Below are 19,551 nucleotides of genomic sequence, written 5' to 3'. Positions count from 1 at the left end.
TCCATTAAGTTCTGTTTTATGATACACTTAATAAAATCAAAAGATCATCTCTAAATAAGGAATTCCTGAGATTCCATGAAACAGTATGGCTTAACAACAAAATAAAGCAGATAAAAATTGATGTAGCAGCATGGAGAATCAATATTTATTAGTTCATGTTTCTCAGCTCTTTCTACCTTTCATCTTTCATAGCCTTCAATTCTATCTGTGTGCTTTGTGAAACTCTGCCAGATTTCATCAGCACCACTTTACTTTCCATTTTGTTTCATTTTTATAATTCTATTCTTCTGAAGACATATAAATGAGATTACTCATGTATGCTCTGAGTTGCTTCATGACCAACTGTTTTGTTGGAAGAGATTAAAAAGAACGTCCCCTCCTTTTGTAAGTGAAATGCTGGCTCCAAAAAGAAGACTTTAAATGGGACGTTAGCAGTGTGTGAGTTTAGGACTCATCTTAAGGTCAGTTTTTGTTTGCTGAAAAATGTGTTTGATCAGCACATTATTGTGCTTAATACTTCCCTGTTAAGCATAATTCCTTATGCTAGGAAATCTACTGAGTGCAGCACCAGGTAAAATGTTGACACAGACATCATCCTAGTCCTTGATATATTAATGGCTTCATCTGGAATTTATGTAGTGTGTTACCTTTGTGCTATCACTTACTACAGTGCCAAACTCAGGTCATAAAAGCTCATGCTACTAAAAATTATATCATTAGAACTTTGGATATTTTTCCTTAATTTAATTTTAAAACTGTATTCTGCATGGATATACTTGTTGGTAGACATGTTTTGAGGAATACAAAATTATGATGAGAATACTATGTATTTGGTTTTTGCTGTTGAAATGTAGATTATAAATACACTTTCCAGACTTTGGTAAGCATCAGGTTCAGGGAATAAAGGGAGAAGAAATAGGAACTGAACTCTCCTATAAGAATAAGAAAAATTCAAATTTAGGCATTTTAAAATGAGAATATGGAGCTATGTTGTGATCAGGTGCAAAATTACTTTAATGGAGGAGTGAGATTCTGTAGCTGTTGCTGCTGAAACTGATGTTTTTTCATAACTGTGATCTGCATTCTGGTGAAGTTTGAAAGCTACAATTAGAGATCTTATTGTTCTTGGCAAACTTGGATAGAAAGCTTGAATTACAATGGAAATTCTATGAGTACAATTTTGAACTTGCATGAGATTTTTATTGTTTGAAATTGCTGTTCTCACACATGGATACATTTAATAAGTTGACACTGGCAAAGTGACAGGAAATTTTTTCTCCAGCTCTGAAAGCTATTTCTCATTTCAGATATGTATGCTTAAAGCAAAGTTTCTGGGGTTTTTTAACTGATCTTTTACTGGAGGTGAAACTTTCAGTTTGCTTTAGCTTTGTTGAGTAGCCTGACTGTTAGCTGTGGCTTTTGTATAAACCACCCCCCGCCCCCCTCAACCAACCACCAGGTTCTGTACTGAGTATTTGCTTTTCTACTTGACATATTTACTTGGCATCCTCACGTAATTTTCACTTGATATCCTTCCCCATCTGTATGCTTTACAGAGTTTTTCTCAGCCAGTGTTTTTAAAGCAACCTTGGAAGTTTGGTCTCTGTTGCATAAAGTGCAAACAAATTATTGGTGATCTGCATCTCTGTAATTTAAGTGCCTTGAAGGACTTGAATGGGAAGGTGTTGTAAGTTCCCTCCCTCTGAACATAATGGCCCTGGAAGGTATCTCCAGTGGGATACCTAAAGAGACAAAAAAAAAAAAAAATCAGACTAGAGCTTTGGGTATGTCAATGTCCTATATATTGAATAGCAATGATGACTGTCTTCTAGTGTTCAGGGAGTTATAAGAATGTTTGAGGAATCCTTCCTCTCTAGAGAGGTGTTTGTGCTATGACACTGTTAAGTCTAAACTGGTAATCTTTCCTGAACACCTAGGCTGGGAAGACTATTGTAACTTTAGTTGGCTATTTAATCTGATGAATCTATTTAATGGGAAAAAAGAAAAAAAGCAACTGTTTAATCCCATCCTAAGGTCAGTTTTTAACAGTTATTCTGTACAGCTGCTTTTTAGACTTAATGTTAGATTGAACCTCACTGATTAACTTGGCCTAGATACCTGGTTTTGAAATAACAAGTTAGATGAAAATGCCAGTTTGCACTTTCTTGAATTTGGTTAATTTGGGTTTTTTTGCTTAAGTGCATCAGTTAAGACTCATTGTTCTAATTATCTTTCACTTCTGCTTATTTTTTCTTACCTTGAAAAGTTTAACGTGCATTCTTTCTTTTCTTTTTTCCAGCACTGTGTGGAGGAGAAGAGAGTTTCTTGTGTGCCAGTGGGATCTGCATCCCAGGGAAACTGCAGTGTAATGGCTATAATGATTGCGATGATTGGAGTGATGAGATCCATTGCAGTAAGTTTTTTAAACACTTCAGTGTTCCACTGAAGCACTGAATCCATTCAGGGAAATCTAAAAACTAAAGAAGGTTATTGGTACAGAATAGGAGATTTCCATACTATTTGCATATATTGACATTTGGACTCTCTCAGTTGCCATTGAAGGTGTTTACCTTTGCTCACTGGTGGCAGCATGTGTTTCTGATCTATCAAATTTCATTCCTGGAAGCAGATTCTAAGATTTCTTCAAGGAGTCATGTGGAAATTAGAAGTCTTTTGGGGCATTTTTTTTTTTTTCAAGGGATCAATAACATGTATCAGAAGAGCAATTCTGATAATAAACTGAAGACTGTTAGTTGCATCTTTTTCCTAGCCTGCGGCAGGCGGAGGAAGCAAGCAGCCGATTCAATGTGAATGATAGAGCAAGCTTCGATTTTATTGAAAGAAATCACACCTTATATAAGCACTCTACAATACGCTACTCGCAAATCTATTGGATACATTTAAAAGGTTACATTATAATATCTCAGCCATTGGATACATCTAAAAGGTCACATTATAATATCCCAACCCCTTGTGGTATTTCAGGTATGCATAAACACCTTTCTTCCTTTGAACCTGTTTTTCTCCCAGGGCTATTTTTCTATCACCCCCAAGGCCATAATGTGCCCCAATTTATCTCTTTGTTCTCACAACAGTCCTTGTTAGCATCACTGAGCCTTGAATCTCCTTCCTTGTTAGCATAACTGTACCCTGGGTTTTTTCCTCTGTTTACCTCAGGTGGCTGTGACCAGCTCCTGCAGGGAGCTATGGCCTTGTTCTATGAGCCATTCTCCAACACTAGCCCTTGGCATTGATTTTACAGCAGATGGAAAACCATCTGTTTAGAAAGTTCTCTTGGCCTCACAACCCTGGATGTGGTTTATTTAAATAAATCCCAGTATATGCTGCATTAGGAAAAAAAAAAAACAAACCCACAAATGTTTAAGAAAAGTGAATATACATGCTTAATATCATAATTTCTTATTTATTTCTCTGTTGTAGTATGTATCTTTAGAGATATGTGTTTTTCCTATGTGTTCTTCTGTGTTGACAAAAACATCCTTGGACTACTAACACCTTTAGAAAAGCTGAGCAAATGTACAGTAGGAAAACAATGAAAAGGATTAAAAAAATGAAAGAAGGAAAACATGGAACAATTACTAAATAGGGACTGTAGTAGGACATGATGCCACAAAACAGTGCTGAGCATTCAGACTTTGGAAAATGTCAGACCTGAGGTTGAGTTCCAGACTGTGCAGTTTAGACTCATCTCAAAAGATTTGTTGTTATTAGTGATTTAAGAGCCTGGGCATTCCAAGACTCACAGAACTGCTTTTAAGGACGTTGCTGATAGATTTTATCTGGGATACTCCAAGGAATAAATGATGACTTAAATTTCCTCCTGGTCTCAATGTGAATGAGGATAGAGATTGCTTTTCTTTTAATAGCCTACAATTTACTTAATGGAGGTTGATACAATTTCTGTTACATAAAAGTATTACATGTTTTTATCCTCGAATTTTCCCTATCAGTATTAACTTCAGTTTTTGTGAGATAAAAAATTTGAAAATGCCTGTGAGACTATGGCTCCCAAGTTCCATTAGAAATGGGAAAATAAGAAATTAGTAATATAAGAATAAAAATATTACATGTCATGAAAAAACAAGCATTATAAATGTTGTGAGTTAAAATTACCTTTAAAAGAAAGCCTGTTAAATGACACAGGGTTTATAGGCAGAGGATGTCTTTTATGAGGGTATTTGGTAAGAGTTGGGGAGAGAGGGTGGACTTTAAATAAGAAATTCTTGAAAGACACAGCAGAAATAGAAAAACTGAAGGAGGACTTACTTGCCTGAAAGCTTATCTGATAAGAGATGCTGTGTTTCCTGCAGTCCTTGTCCCACTCAAGTTCCTAAGTCACCTCATAGAACAGTTTGGTTGAAGGTTATCTAGTCCAACCCCCACGCAGTAATCAGGGGCATCCTCAACTACATCAGGTTGCTCAGAGCCACATCCAACCTTGAATGTTTCCAGGGATGAGGCACCTACCACCTCTCTGGGCAACCTGTGCCAGTGTTTCACAACCTTCATTTTTAAAAATTTCTTCCATATATCTAGTCTGAATTGACATGCTTTTAGTTTAAAACCATTGTCCCTTGTCTTATCACAGAATTGTCTAGGTTGGAAAAGACCTTGAAGATCATCCTGTCCAACCATATCACTGCAGGCTCTGCTAAAAAGGCTGTCCCCGTCTTTCTTAAAAGCCCCCTTTGAGTATTGAAAGGCTGCGGTCTCTCCAAGCTGAACAACCCCAAGTTTCTCAGCCTTTCCTCACAGGAGAGGTGTTCCATCACTCTGATCATTTTTGTGGCCTTCCTCTGGCCCTGCTCCAACAGGTCCATGTCTTTCCTGTACTAAGAACTCCAGAGCTGAACACAGTACTCCACGTGGGGTCTCTCTAGAATGGACTAGAGGGATAGAATCAGCTCCCTTGACATGCTGGCCATGCTTCTTTTTATGCAGCCCAGGATATGGTTGGCTTTCTGGGCTGTGGGCGCACATTCCCAGCTCATGTCCAGCTTTTCAACCAGCAGTACCTTCATGTTGTTCTCCACAGGGATGCTCTCAATCCCTTCATCCCCCAGCCTCTACAGATCCCAAGTGTTGCCCCAACCCAGCTGTAGGACCTTGAACTTGTCCTTGTTGAACCTCATAAGGTTTACACAGGCCCACTTCTTGAGTCTGTCCAGGTCCCTCTGGATGGCATCCTGTCCCTCAGGCATGTCAACCACAGTGCTCATCTTGGTGTTGTTGGCAAATTTGCTGAGGGTGAACTCGATCCCACTATATATGTCATTGATGAAGATATTAAACAGTACTAGTCCTAATACAAACGCCTGAGGGACACCACTCATCACTGATCTCCATCTGGACATGGAGCTGTTGACCACTACCCTCTGGATGTGACCATCCACCAACTCCTTATCCACTAAACAGTCCAGCCATCAAATTCGTATCTCTCCAATTTAGAGAAGGATGTTGTGGGAGACCATGTCAAAGGCCTTACAGAATTCCAGATAGACAACATCTGTAGCTCTTCCCTTATCTACTGATATAGTCACTCTATCATAGAAGGACACTAGGTTGGTCAGGCAAGACTTGCCCTTGGTGAAGCCATCCTGGCTGTCTCAAATCACCTCCCTGTCCTGCATATCACAGAATCACAGGATCATCAAGGTTGGAAAAGAACTTGAAGATCAATCATCCAGTCCAACCATTAACGTAACATTGACAGTTCCCAACTACACCGTATCCCTAAATGCTAAGTCAATGCAACTATTAAACACCTCCAGGGATGGGGACTCCACCACTTCCCTGGGGAGCCAATTCCAATGCCTAATGACCTGTTCTGTAAAGAAATGCTTCCTAATATCCAGTCTAAACCTTCCCTGGCACAATTTAAAACAATTCCCTCTTGTCCTATCGCTTGTTACTTGGTTAAAGAGGCTCAACCCCAGCTCTCTGCAGCCTCCTTTCAGGTAGCTGTAGAGGACGATGAGGTCTCCCCTCAGCCTCCTCTTCTCCAGACTAAACACCCTCAGTTCCCTCAGCCGCTCCCCATACGACCTGTGCTCCAGACCCTGCACCAGCTTTGTTGCCCTTCTCTGGACACGCTCGAGTCATTCAATGTCCTCATTGTAGTGAGGGGCCCAAAACTGAACACGGGAATCGAGGTGCGGCCTCCCCAGTGCCGAGTACAGGGGAAAGATCCCTTCCCTGTCCCTGCTGGCCACGCCATTGCTGACACAAGCCAGGATGCCATTGGCCTTCTTGGCCACCTGGGCACACTGCTGGCTCCTGTTCAGCTGGCTGTCAATCACCCCCCCAGGTCCTTCTCTGACTGGCAGCTCTCCAGCCACTCCTCCCCAAGCCTGTAGCGCTGCTGGGGGTTGTTGTGGCCCAAGGGCAGCCCCCGGCATTTGCCCTCAGTGAAACTCCCCCAGTTGGCCTCAGCCCATGGCTCCAGCCTGTCCAGGTCTCTCTGCAGAGCCTCCCTACCCTCGAGCAGATCAACACTGCCACCCAACTGGGTGTCATCTGCAAACGTACTGAGGGTGCACTTGATCCCCTTGTCTAGATCATCAATAAAGATGTTAAACAGGAGTGGCCCCAAATCCGAGCCCTGGGGGACACCACTCGTGACCGGCTGCCAGCTGGATTTAACTCCGTTCACCACAACTCTTTGGGCCCGGCCATCCAGACAGTTTTTTACCCAGCAAAGCGTGTGCCCATCCAAGCCTCAAGCAGCCTGTTTCACCAGGAGAATGCTGTGGGAAACGTTTCAAAGGCCTTACTGATGTCAATGTAAACAACATCCACAGCCTTTCCCTCATCCAATAAGCAGGTCGCCCCATTGTAGAAGGAGATCAGGTTTGTCAGGCAGAACCTGCCTTTCATAAACCCATGCTGACTGGGCCTGAGCATCTGGTTGTCCCACATATGTTATGTGATGGTACTCAGGATGATCTGCTCCATCAGCTTCCCGGGCACCGAAGTCAAGCTGACAGGCCTGTAATTTCCTGGATCATCCTTCTAACCCTTCTTATAGATAGGTGACACATTGGTTGATTTCCAATCTGTCAGGACCTTCCAAGTCAGCCAGGACTGCTGGTAAATGATGGAAAGTGGCTTGGTGAGCACCCAGCCAGCTCCTTCAGCACCCTTGGGTGTATCCCATCCAGTCCCACAGACTTGTGAGTGTCCCTGTGATGCAGCAGGTCACTGACTGTCTCCTCCTGGATTGTAGGGGGGGGTTGTTCTCCCAGTCTCTGTCTTCTGGCTGAGGAGGCTGGATTCTCTCAATACAACTAGTCTTGCTATTAAAGACTGAGGCAAAGAAGGCACTGAGTACCTCAGCCTTTTCCTCATCACGTGTTACCATGTTTCCTCTTGTGTCTAGCAGGGAATGCAGACTGTCCCTGGTCTTTCTTTTGCTGTTGACGTACTTACAGAAACATTTCTTGTTATCCTTGATTGCTGAAACCAGATTAATTTCTGGCTGGCCTTTAGACCTCCTGATTTCTGCCCTACATAGCCTCACAGCATCTTTGTAATCATTGTGAGTCACTAGCCCCCTCTTCCAAAGGCTGTAAACTCTCCTTTTCTCCCTGAGTTTTAGCCAAAGCTCCCTGTTCAGCCAGGGTGGTCTTCTCTGTCGCTGGCTTCTCTTAGAGCACCTGGGGACCGCCTGCTCCTGAGCCATTAACACTTCCTTCTTAAAGAGCACCCAGCCTTCCTGGACCCCTATACCCTTCAGGACTGTCTCCCAAGGGATTCTGTCAAGCAGGTGCCTAAACAAGACAAAGTCAGCCCTTTGGAAGTCCAGGATGTCAGTTCTGCTTAGCCCTCTCCTGGCCTCTCTAAGAATAGAGAACTCTACTATTTCATGATCACTGTGCCCTAGTTGGCCTCCAACCGCCACATCATCCACCAGTCCTTCTCTGTTCACAAAGAGGAGATCCATCAGGGCACCTTCTGTGGTTGGTTCATTCACCAGCTGTGTCAGGAAGTTATCTTCTTCCACACATTCCAGGAATCTCTGGGACTGTTTCTGCTCTTCTGTGTTGTATTTCCAGCAGATGTCTGGGAAGTTGAAGTCTCCCACAAGAACAAGGGCAAGCAATCATGAGATTTCTCCTAAGTACCTATAGAATATTTCATCCACCTCTCTGTTCTGGTTCGGTGGCCTATAGTAGAATCCCACTACGACTCCCTGTTGGCCTCCCCCCGATTCTAATCGACTATATGTTGCAACTTAATTGCCACCCACATAGAAGATTAGTAATGGCTAATGGTTCAAGGGCCATTCTGTGCTAGGAATTTATGTCCTTAACCCAGGCCCCAGGCAGGCAACAGACCTTCCTAAGAGGAGGGTCTGTCCAGCATATTTGACCATCTGTTCCTCTCAAAAGAGATTCACCTACAACTACAACCTGTCTTTTCTGCCTTGTGGAGGTGGTTGTGCTATAGAAGGTAGGCCTTTCTCACCTTGGCAACACCTCTGGTGTAGATGGACCATCATCCACATCATCCATTGACTGGCCTTCCTCATCTAGAGCCTGTACAGAACCACCTGGGAAGGTGATGTGGGCAAGGAGGGAGTTCACCTGCTGCCTCAAGCGTGGACTTGCCTCCATTCATTCCTTTATTTTAAGCTACTACCTTCTGCCTGGTGAGGAGAGGATACAGGATCCCCTTGATCTTGGTTTTTTCTGGTGGCTGTTACTGTTTCTGTCTCAGGGAGGGCAGAACCTGGTCCACCTGTCTACCTCTTTTGCAGACTTCCTGATGCTCCTTAACCTTTCTATTTCCTCTTATAGCTCTGCCATCAGAGTGAGCAGATGGTCTACTTGGTCACACAGCTGTTCTCACTACTGCCATCTGTTACCAGTGAAAGGCTCTGGCACACCCTGCAGCCTGAGACCTGGATGGCTGCATGTTTTCATGTGAGCTCTGTCTGGGTTGCCACATCCATTCTGGGGAGTGAAGAGGACATAGCTTTCTGCTGGGTGGATTCTGTAGCTAAGCTCCTTCTGAGACGGTGATGACCACCAACTGAGCTCACTTCTTGAGTTGTTAGGATGATGGCTCACTGCCACACAAACTGCTATGCAATGCTCTGGTTGCTGGCCCTCCCTAGGCTGCTTTTATAGGTATGGATTGGCTGTGGTTGCTCTGGCAATGACTAGGCCTTGTCAGCATCTTTTGTGAGCTGCCAGCTCCTGGCAAGTCTCTCTGCTGGCCTGGCATTTCCCTGTCTCAGGAACCAAGATCTGCCACCCCACTGCAGGTTGGGACGACACTGGCACAGCTCACCTCGGTGACTGACTGTGATTAGAGGAACATTTTTACCAAAACTTATTAAAACATGGAAATACACCATTAAGACACTCAGGACAACCTTACTGTTACCTTGTACTAGTTATTTTTATTGCCAAGTAATAACCTGAAAATGATGGTTTTTGTACAGCAGTGAAAACTGCTGTTTCCCAGTTTAAATTAAACACACTTTTAAAGGTATGTTAATTTGGGATATTTGGTTTAGTTTTCATTATCTTCCATTTCAGAGTGCTACAAAGAAGAGACCTTTGGGCATGTCTACTCAGACAAAGGCCTCAGCCATGTGTGAGGTCAGCTATGTTATTAATCTCCTTGGAATGAAGAGGTTTCTTTTTCTATTGAGAAAAAAGCAAAGCTACTAAACTTCAATTAATGAAAAAGAAATGGCAAAAATTATTATTAACCCTGAAAATATATTTTCTTCAAGTCCAGCCAATGTACGCAAGTTATAAGTGTACAAGTAGTTTGAAGAGTCTGCCTTATTCCTGTAGGGATCATTATAGATAACTGAAAGTTATAATTGTATAATGAATTAATAATCAAGTTTATTAAATAATTGATTTTTAATTGCTAAAACACTTCTCCTTCAATCAAAGTATATGCTACCAAATCTAAGCCTTATCCTAGGCTCATTCATAAGGTGTTTCACTTCAGTTTCAAGATAGTGCAGTAGTAACTTTCACAGTGGCTGACATTTCCATAATAATGAAAATATTCTGTACTCCTGAAAATTTGCTATTCACCATTTAATTATTAAATATTTGGCAGTATTTAGCAATATGTGAGAAAGAAAATGAAAATTTGACTTTTTATACTTTGTTCTATTTTGTATTGTCCTGGTTCAACTAGGATAGGGTTAAGTTTCCCCAGCAGAGAGAGAGGGGGAAGGGATCTCCAGCCGGGTTATTCATACCATGCTGACGTCAGGTCCAGGGGTGGGAAACTTTGATTTTACTTTCTCTTTGGCCTTTTGGTGGCGGTATCCACGCGTCGGCTTTGTTCCGTGACCATTTTGCGGTATTTCTCTGTATATTGTTTGACTTGTTCACTGTTATTGCTGTTTATTGTTGTTATCATTGCTACTGTTATTGTTCAGATTGTTTATCACACTGTTGTCTTAAATTTCTTCTTATTTTAACCTGGGGTTTGTGCCTCACTGCCAGCCCGACCGGCTGAGGGTGGGGGAGGGGCAACAGCAACGTGCTCTCCGGTCTGGGCAGGGCTTAAACCACTACAGCCTTAACTGGCGCACCAACAAGGGGCTAAAATAAGAATAAAAAGGGACAGACCCTGACCAGAGTGTGATAGAACAATCTGTTGAGTGTAATTTTTCTCTTTGTATTTGTTTGATAAGAAAATGTTTGCAATGATGGCCCACTTGCTTGCATGGTGGGGCTGGATTAATCCTTATATCCAGTGTATGATCCCTGTGGTGGCGTTTGTTATCGGTGGAAAATATATAAAGGGTCTTATGTTGTTATACGGGCTATTGAATGCTTATAATGCCTTTGTATCGCTGTGCGGGGGGGCGGGCCGGTACCTGTTTGCGGTTTGGGCTTTCGTTAGGGGTCTCACCCTCACTGTGGGTGAGCCAGGGGAAGAGATCCTCTCGGCTTTGGGGAATGTCAGTTATCGTTGGAGCCTGCAGGCCAGTGTGATTGTGGCACTATGCCTTCTGAATGCCTGCCTGATTTTGGTTTTGGCCATGCGGCACTTCTCTAACAATAGCAGTGCCCAGAAACCTGCCCCGAGGTCAGGTAATAGTGAGTGGCAAGGGGTTTGGGAAAGATGGGCAAAGGCCTGAGTCGGTGGGCACCCCCAATGCTTTGGAATTTCACTCCCGAGCAAATGCAGAGCCCTGAGAAGCTGATGGAGTGCTTAGAAAGGGTGTGCTACCAAGCGGGCAAAACCCAGGTGACGCAACTCGCTGCGATGTGTTGGGGACTTGCCCATGCCTACCGTGTCCTCTTTAATACCACCCGCTGCCCTCAAGGGGAAGAAAAGGCTACAGAACCTGAGAGTGAACTCACTGAAACTGCCTGTCCCCCCGGTCCAGATACTGAGCCAGTCTCAGTCGCCTCCACCAGCACAGCGACGGAACCAGAGAGCCAGCCAGTGCCAGTATCAGTCGCCCTGATACAGAAAACAAAATATACCAGAAAGTCATTTCACAAAGTGAGGGATGGGGAAGAGCCAGACCCATCACAGGAACAGGAGGAAGGACCAGAGGTGATCCTCTGATCTCTATCCCCGACTGAGCTGTGAGATATGCGGAGAGATTTCGGCCGCCTGGGAGGTGAGCAGATTTGCACCTGGGTGCTCCGATGCTGGGACAATGGAGCCAGTGCTTTTGAGATGGAGGGGAGAGAGGCCAAGCAGCTGGGTCTTTGGCCAAGGATGCTGGCATTGATAGGGAAACAGACTCAAATCCTCAGCCTTTGGAAGCGACTCCTGCTCAGTGTAAGGGAGAGGCACCCCTACAAGGATGATATCCTATGTCAGCTGAGCAAATGGACCAGCATTGAGAAAGGCATCCAGAACCTCAGGGAACTGGCTGTGTTTGAGATGATCTATGGTGATCTGAATAATGAGCAGTCACCCATGGACCCAGATCAGGCCCCTTGCACACACCTGATGTGGCAAAAGTTCCTGAAGAGCGCACCAGAAGCACACTCAAAAGCATTGGCAATAGTGTCCTGGTGGACAGACACCCACACTCTAACAGTGGATGGAGTGGTTGCCGAGCTCCGGCAATATGAGGGAAATCTCCCTTCATCTCAACATTCCCTGGTCTCAGCTGTGGAGGAACTGTCTCAGAGGATCCAGAAAATGGAAGAGGACATGTCCTACGTTCCACCTACACGGGCTGATGTCTCAGCCATTAGAAGTAAACATTTCCCCACCCAAGAGAAAGGCAGCAGAAGGTACACACCACGAGGCACCCTGTGGTTTTCCTCTGCGACCATGGAGAAAACATGAAGAGGTGGGATGGACAGCCCACTGCCGCCCTAGCTGCACGAGTAGAGCAGCTGAAAGGGAAGACCATCACAAAAGGGGAGTCCTCCAAGAAAAGCGCAGCTCCAGTGTCCAGTCAGAAATCCCCCAGGCAGAACAGAATGGTGAACGTTATGTCTGACCCTCTTGAGGGGACCAGTAAGTCATTCTTACAAGAAGTGAGTGATGATGAGCAGGATTAGAGGGGCCCTGCCTCCAGCCAGGTGGCGGAAAGGGTTAATTGGATTTACTGGACAGTGTGGATCCGATGGCCTGGCACGTCAGACCCACAAGAGTATAAGGCTTTGGTGGACACTGTCACACAGTGCACCCTGATGCCATCGAGCTACAGTGGGGTTGAATCCATCTGCATCTCCGGAGTGACAGGGGGATCCCAACAGCTGACCCTACTGGAAGCTGAAGTGAGCCTGACTGGGAAGGACTGGCATAAGCACCCCATTGTGACTGGCCCAGATGCCCCGTGCATCCTGGGCATAGACTACCTCAGGAGAGGGTACTTCAAAGACCCAAAAGGGTATGGGTGGGCTTTTGGTGTAGCTGCCCTGGAGGAAGTTGAACAGTTGTCCACCTTACCCGGCCTCTCAGAGGATCCCTCAGTGGTGGGGCGGCTTAAGGTTGAGGAGCAGCGAGTGCCGATTGCTACCAGGACGGTGCACCGGCGGCAGTACCGCACCAACCGAGATTCCCTGGTCCCCATCCATCAGCTGATCCGTCAGCTAGAAAGCCAGAAGGTGATCAGCAAAACTCACTCACCCTTCAACAGCCCTATATGGCCAGTGAGAAAGCCTAATGGTGAATGGAGGCTAACTGCGGACTACCGTGGCCTGAATGAAGTTACGCCAGCAATGAGTGCTGCAGTGCCGGACATGCTAGAGCTCCAGCAAGAACTGGAGTCGAAGGCAGCCAAGTGGTACGCCACAATTGACATTGCTAACGCATTCTTCTCCATTCTGATAGCGCCAGAGTGCAGGCCACAGTTTGCGTTGACTTGGAGAGGCATCCAGTACACCTGGAATCGATTGCCCCAGGGGTGGAACCACAGCTCCACCATTTGCCACGGACTGGTCCATACTGCACTGGAGAAAGGTGGGGCTCCAGAACACCTGCAGTACATTGATGACTTCATTGTATGGGGGGGCACAGCTGAGGAGGTCTTTGAGAAAGGGAAGAAGATAATTGAAATCCTCCTGAAGGCCGGCTTTGCCATTAAGCAAAAGAAAATCAAGGGGCTTGCAAGGGAAATTCAATTCCTAGGAATAAAATGGCAAGATGGGCGTCGCCACATCCCAGTGGAGGTGATAAACAAGATAACAGCCATGGCCCCACCAACCTCTAAAAAGGAGACTCAGTCTTTCCTGGGCGCTGTGGGGTTCTGGAGGATGCACATCCCGAACTACAGCCTGCTTGTGAGCCCTCTGTACCCCGTAACCCGTAAGAAGAACTATTTTGAATGGGGCCCTGAGCAACAACAATCCTTTGAACAGATTAAACGGGAGATTGCCCAAGCAGTAGCCCTCGGGCCAGTCCGGGAAGGGCAGGAGGTTAAGGACATGCTCTACACCGCAGCTGGGGAGAATGGCCCTACCTGGAGCCTCTGGCAGAGAGCACCTGGGGAAACCCGAGGCCGACCTCTAGGCTTTTGGAGCTGGGGATACAAAGGCTCCGAAACTAATTACACACCAACTGAGAAGGAGATACTGGCAGTGTACGAAGGAGTTCAGGCTGCCTCAGAAGCGGTCGGCACTGAAACACAGCTCCTCCTGGCACCCCGACTGCCGGTGCTGGGGTGGATGTTCAAAGGAAAGGCCTCCTCCACGCATCGTGCAACCAATGCCACGTGGAGTAAATGGGTTGCGTTGGTAACACAATGGGCTCGAATAGGGAACCCCAGCCGCCCAGGGATACTAGAGGTGATTACGAACTGGCCAGAGAGCAAAGATTCCGGGATGTCACCAGAGCAGGAGGTGACACGTGCTAAGGAGGCCCCACCATATAACGAGCTGCTGGATGAGGAGAAGGGATATGCCCTGTTCACTGATGGGTCTTGTCGCATTGTGGGAAAACATCGACGGTGGAAGGCTGCTGTGTGGAGTCCCACATGACAGGTTACTGAAGCTGCTGAGGGACAGGGTGAATTGAGCCAGTTTGCAGAGGTGAAAGCCGTTCAGCTGGCTTTGGATATTGCTGAGTGGGAAATGTGGCCGAGGCTCTACCTCTACACCGACTCGTGGGCAGTGGCGAATACCCTGTGGAAATGGTTGCAGCAATGGAAGCAGAACAACTGGCAACGTAAGGGTAAAACCGTCTGGGCTGCTGAAGTATGGCAGGACATTGCAGCCCGTGTGGAAAACCTCGTTGTGAAGGTGCGCCATGTGGATGCCCATGTACCCAAGAGTCGGGCCACTGATGAACATCGACACAACCAGCAGGCAGACCAAGCTGCTAAGATTAGAGTGGCTCAGGTGGACTTGGACTGGCAGCGCAAAGGTGAACTGTTCATAGCCCAGTGGGCCCACGAGACCTCGGGCCACCAAGGTAGAGATGCAACATACAGGTGGGCTTGAGATCGAGGGGTGGACCTTACTATTGACACCATCGCAGAGATCATCCATGGATGTGCGTCGTGTGATGCAGTCAAACATGCCAAGCGGGTGAAGCCCCAGCAAAATGGAGAGCAATGGCTGAAATATAGATATGGAGAGGCCTGGCAGATCGACTACATCACACTGCCACAGACCCGCCACAGGAAGTGCCACGTGCTCACAATGGTGGAAGTAACCACTGGATGGCTGGAAGCTTACTCAGCGCCCCACGCCACCGCCCAAAACACCATCCTGGGCCTTGAAACCCAAGTCCTGTGGCGACACGGCACCCCAGAGAGAATTGAGTCAGAAAACGGGACCCACTTCCGAAACAACCTCATAAATGCCTGGGCAGAAGAACACGGCATCGAGTGGGTCTACCGTATCCCCTACTACGCACCAGCCTCTGGGAAGATCAAGCGCTACAATAGACTGTTAAAAACCACATTGAAAGCACTGGGAGGTGGGACCTTCAAAGACTGGGACATGCATCTAGCAAAGGCCACCTGGCTAGTCAACACAAGAGGATCTGCCAGTCGAGCTGGCCCAGCTCAGTCAAAACCTCCACGTGCTGTAGATGGGGATAAAGTCCCTGTGGTGCGCATGAGGAATATATTGGGAAAAATGGTCTGGTTTAGTCCTGCGCCAGGCAAAGGTAAAGGCAAACCCATCCACGGGATTGCTTTTGCCCAAGGACCTGGGTGCTCCTTGTGGGTGATGCAGGACAATGGAGAGGTCCGATGTGTACCACAGGGGGACTTAATTCTGGGTGAGAACATGCCGTAAATAATGCTGTGCCTTTGTAAATTATTGTTTTGTTATTGTTAACTGCTAAATGGCAGCTGGACATGACGCAGATGGTATAGAATATAGGGGTGGATTATGTCCTGGTTCAACTAGGATAGGGTTAAGTTTCCCCAGCAGAGAGGGAGGGGGAAGGGATCTCCAGCTGAGTTATTCATACCATGCTGACGTCATGTCCAGGGGTGGGAAACTTTGATTTTACTTTCTCTTTGGCTTTTTGGTGGCGGTACCCACGCGTCGGCTTTGTTCTGTGACCATTTTGCGGTATTTCTCTGTATATTGTTTGACTTGTTCACTGTTATTGCTGTTTATTGTTGTTATCATTGTTACTGTTATTGTTCAGATTGTTTATCACACTGTTGTCTTAAATTTCTTCTTATTTTAACCCGGGGTTTGTGCCTAACTTCCAGCCTGACCAGCTGCGGGTGGGGGAGGGGCAACAGCAACGTGCTCTCCGGTCCCGGCAGGGCTTAAACCACCACATGTAAAAACTGAATTATGATTGCTAGTGCTTACACATAGCTTTTCAGTATTTAATAGGACCCAGAACAATACATGGAAAAGCTGTTCTCTTCTTATTAAGTCCGAACTATATTTGTTCATAGGAAAGTTTTATATAGCATGAAATTTATTTTCAGATTTTTGTTGTTAACGTTGAGGATGGAGGGAATGAAGTATATGAAACAATAGTAGCAGATTTGGCTTAGAGTAAACAGCATTAATGCACTGAAGAGGATAACAGTATAAACATATGGCTCACTTCTAGTCTAATATTTGTTGCACAGATTTCTGGGGAGCTGTTTTCCCTGCATGAGAATTGTAAACATAGACTGTGGGAAATATAGATGGGTAAAAATATTTGCTCTCTGTTCTAGCAGACAAACACGTAGCAGTAGATTGTTTAGGAGTAAAAATTACACAGAAATGCGAGTCTTTCTACTGAAGGAGATATGGAAGAGACCATATGAGAATCTTCACTAACTTAATGAGTCAGTCAGATCTGTGAGGAGAATCTTTTCATTACAGTTACTTCCCAAATGAGGTTAAAAGGCTTTTAAACTCAAAAGGCCAAGCTTTATTAGACTATAAAGGAAAAAAAAAAATCCTTTAACTGAAAGAAACTTGATAAGGCGGAGGATGAAATAAAAATGAAAAGGATTTACAAACAAAACTACCTTTGCTGACTGTGGTCTTGAAAGTTGTGTTGGGGCTTGGTTGCAGTCAACTCAGGAGCTCTTTTTCTCAGCAAATTCTGTTCTGTGTTCTTTTGACCTTGGAAAGTTTCTTTAACTCAGTGGAGCCCTGTCCATTTGTTTGTTTCCTGCCCTTTCCAACTTTGTTTCAGTCTTTGAAGTGCTTTAGCTTCGCTCCTTGTTGAATTCTTGCTCTGCCTCCTCTACTCTGTAAAAGCTGTAACATAGAAATGCATGCAGTCACATAGGTTTCTCAGAGATGACAGTAATGGTACTGATATTTAGTTTTGGGGAGAGAAATAGATTTCTCCCAGCTGTACACAGTACTGGAGTCACAGTAATTAATTTCTTTTTGTTACATGTTAATGAGATGGATTGAAAATTGGGGTGGATTGAAAACTGGATGAATGGTTGGGCCCAGAGGGTGGTAACCAGAGGCATGAAGTCTGAAGGGCAGGAACTAGCAATGTATCCAGGGTCAATAGTAGGCCCAAATGCATTCAACATCTTCATTAATAACCTGCGTGATGGATGGGGTAAAGTGTACCCTCAGCAAGTTTGCTGATGACACCAAACTGGGAGGAGTAGGCTGTCACACTGGAGGGTCATGCTGCCATCCAGAGGGACCTCAACAGGAGGGAGAAATGGGCTGACAGGAACCTCGTGAAGTTCAACAAGGGGAAGTGGTGCAGGGTCCTGCACCTGGGGAGGAACAGCCCCCTGCGCCGATATATGCTGGGGGCCGCCCAGCTGGAAAGCAGCTTGTCAGAAAAGGGGTTGAGGTTCCTGCTGGTCACCAAGTTGAACATGAGCCAGCAATGTGCCCTTGCTGCAAAGGCTAATGGTATCTTGGGCTGCATTAGAAAACGTATCCTTCCCCTCTACTCAGCACTGGTGAGGCCGCACCTGGATTACTATGGCCAGTTCTGGGCTCTTCAGAGAGACCTGGAGTTAATGGAGAGAATCCAGTGAAGGGCCACAAAGATGTTTAAGGGACTGGAGCTTCTCTCCTATGAGGAAAGGCTGAGAAAGCGGGGACTATTTAGCCTAGAGAAGGCTAGGGGGCGCATCTTACCAATGTATATAAGTGCCTGAAGGGAAGAGTGTAAAGATGGAGACAGGCTCTTCTCATTGGTGCCCAGTGACAGGACAAGAGTCAGTGGGCACAAACTGAAACACTGGAGGTCCCTTCTGAACATTGGGAAACATTTTTTTTTTACTGAGGGTGACAAAGCACTGGCACAGATTTCCCAGAGAGGTTGTGTAGACTCTATCCATGGAGATGTTCAAAAGCTGTCTGGACATGGTCCTGGGTGTCCACCTGGCTCTAGGTGGCCATGCTTGAGCAGAGGAGGGTGGACCAGATGATCTCCAGAGGTCACTTGCAACCTCAACCATTCTGTGCTTCTGAGAATGAAATTAGTCCTTAGTCTGTCTAGGCAGTGGCACTTAAAGCTTCAGAAAGCTAAAAGACAGCATATTTTTTCATCTAGACAGTTAAAGCCCTTAATAGAATTTCAGAACAGGATTCTGTAGAGTGTAACTAATTGTATCTTTGTAAGAGTAATTGATGGATTTAGATTCAAAAGACTGAAGCTTGCCAGTGTAATCAGATGCGTTAAAAAGAAATGTCAGATTTTCGAAAACAATATCTGGAAGAATCATAAAATAATAGAATGGTTTAGGTTGGAAGAGACCTTAAAGATCATCTACTTCAAACCCCCCTGCCACGGGCAGGGACACCTTCCACTAGACCAAAGTCTAGCCGTCCAACCTGGCATTGAACACTTCCAGGGAGGGGGCAGTCACAACTTCTCTGGGCAACCTGTTTCAGTGTCTCATCACCCTCACAGTACAGAATTTCTTCAGTTTCTTCCTAAAATCTAATCTAAATCTACCTTCTTCCAGTTTACAACCATTACCCCTTGTCCTTTCCCTGCACATCCTGATCAAGAGTCCCTCCCCATCTCTCCTGTAGCCCCCTTTATTGATACTGGAAGGCTGCTGTAAGGTCTCCCCTGAGTCTTCTCTTCTCCAGGCTGAACAACCCCGACTCTCTCAGCCTGTCCTCATAGGAGAGATGCTCCAGCCCCCTGATCATCTTCATGGCCTCTTCTGGACCCATTTGAGCAGGTCCATGTCCTTCTTTTGGGGGCCCCAGAGCTGAACACAGTACTGCAGGTGCGGTCTCACGAGAGTAGAGTAGAGGAGGAAGATCACCTTGCAAGGTCCTGCACGTGGTCAGGGCAATTCCAAGCACAGATACAGGCTTGGCAATGAGTAGATTGAGAGCAGCCATGCAGAGAAGGTCTATGGGGTGTTGGTTGACAAGAAGCTAAACATGACCCAGCAATGTGCACTTGTAGCCGAGAAAGCCAACTATATCCTGGGCTGCATCAAAAGAAGTGTGACCAGCAGGTTGAGGTCAGCTCAATATGAGCTGGCAGTGTGCCCATGTGGCCAAGAAGTCCAGCAGCATCCTGGCTTGTATCAGAAATAGTGTGGCCAGCAGGACTAGGGAAGGGATCACACCCCTGTACTTGGCACTGGTGAGGCTGCACCTCAAATACTGTGTTCAGTTTTTGACCCCTCACTACAAGAAAGACATTGAGGTGCTG

General features: G+C 45.8%; 1 protein-coding gene across 2 annotated transcripts in view; it reads left to right on the top strand.

The window, feature by feature from the left end:
- CORIN (corin, serine peptidase) overlaps nucleotides 1-19,551 on the top strand; it is a 179,254-nt gene that overhangs the window by 100,887 nt on the left and 58,816 nt on the right. For both annotated transcript variants that reach the window (XM_074904747.1, XM_074904748.1), the window contains exon 6: nucleotides 2,300-2,413. In XM_074904747.1, the coding sequence (XP_074760848.1) occupies nucleotides 2,300-2,413 (114 nt within the window). The remainder of the gene's footprint in view (nucleotides 1-2,299; nucleotides 2,414-19,551) is intronic.

This window comes from Athene noctua, chromosome 4 (assembly GCF_965140245.1).
Source record: "Athene noctua chromosome 4, bAthNoc1.hap1.1, whole genome shotgun sequence".
Lineage (NCBI taxonomy): Eukaryota > Metazoa > Chordata > Aves > Strigiformes > Strigidae > Athene > Athene noctua.
Note: the sequence above shows the minus strand (reverse complement) of the source record. Positions and strands in the feature narration are given on the sequence as shown.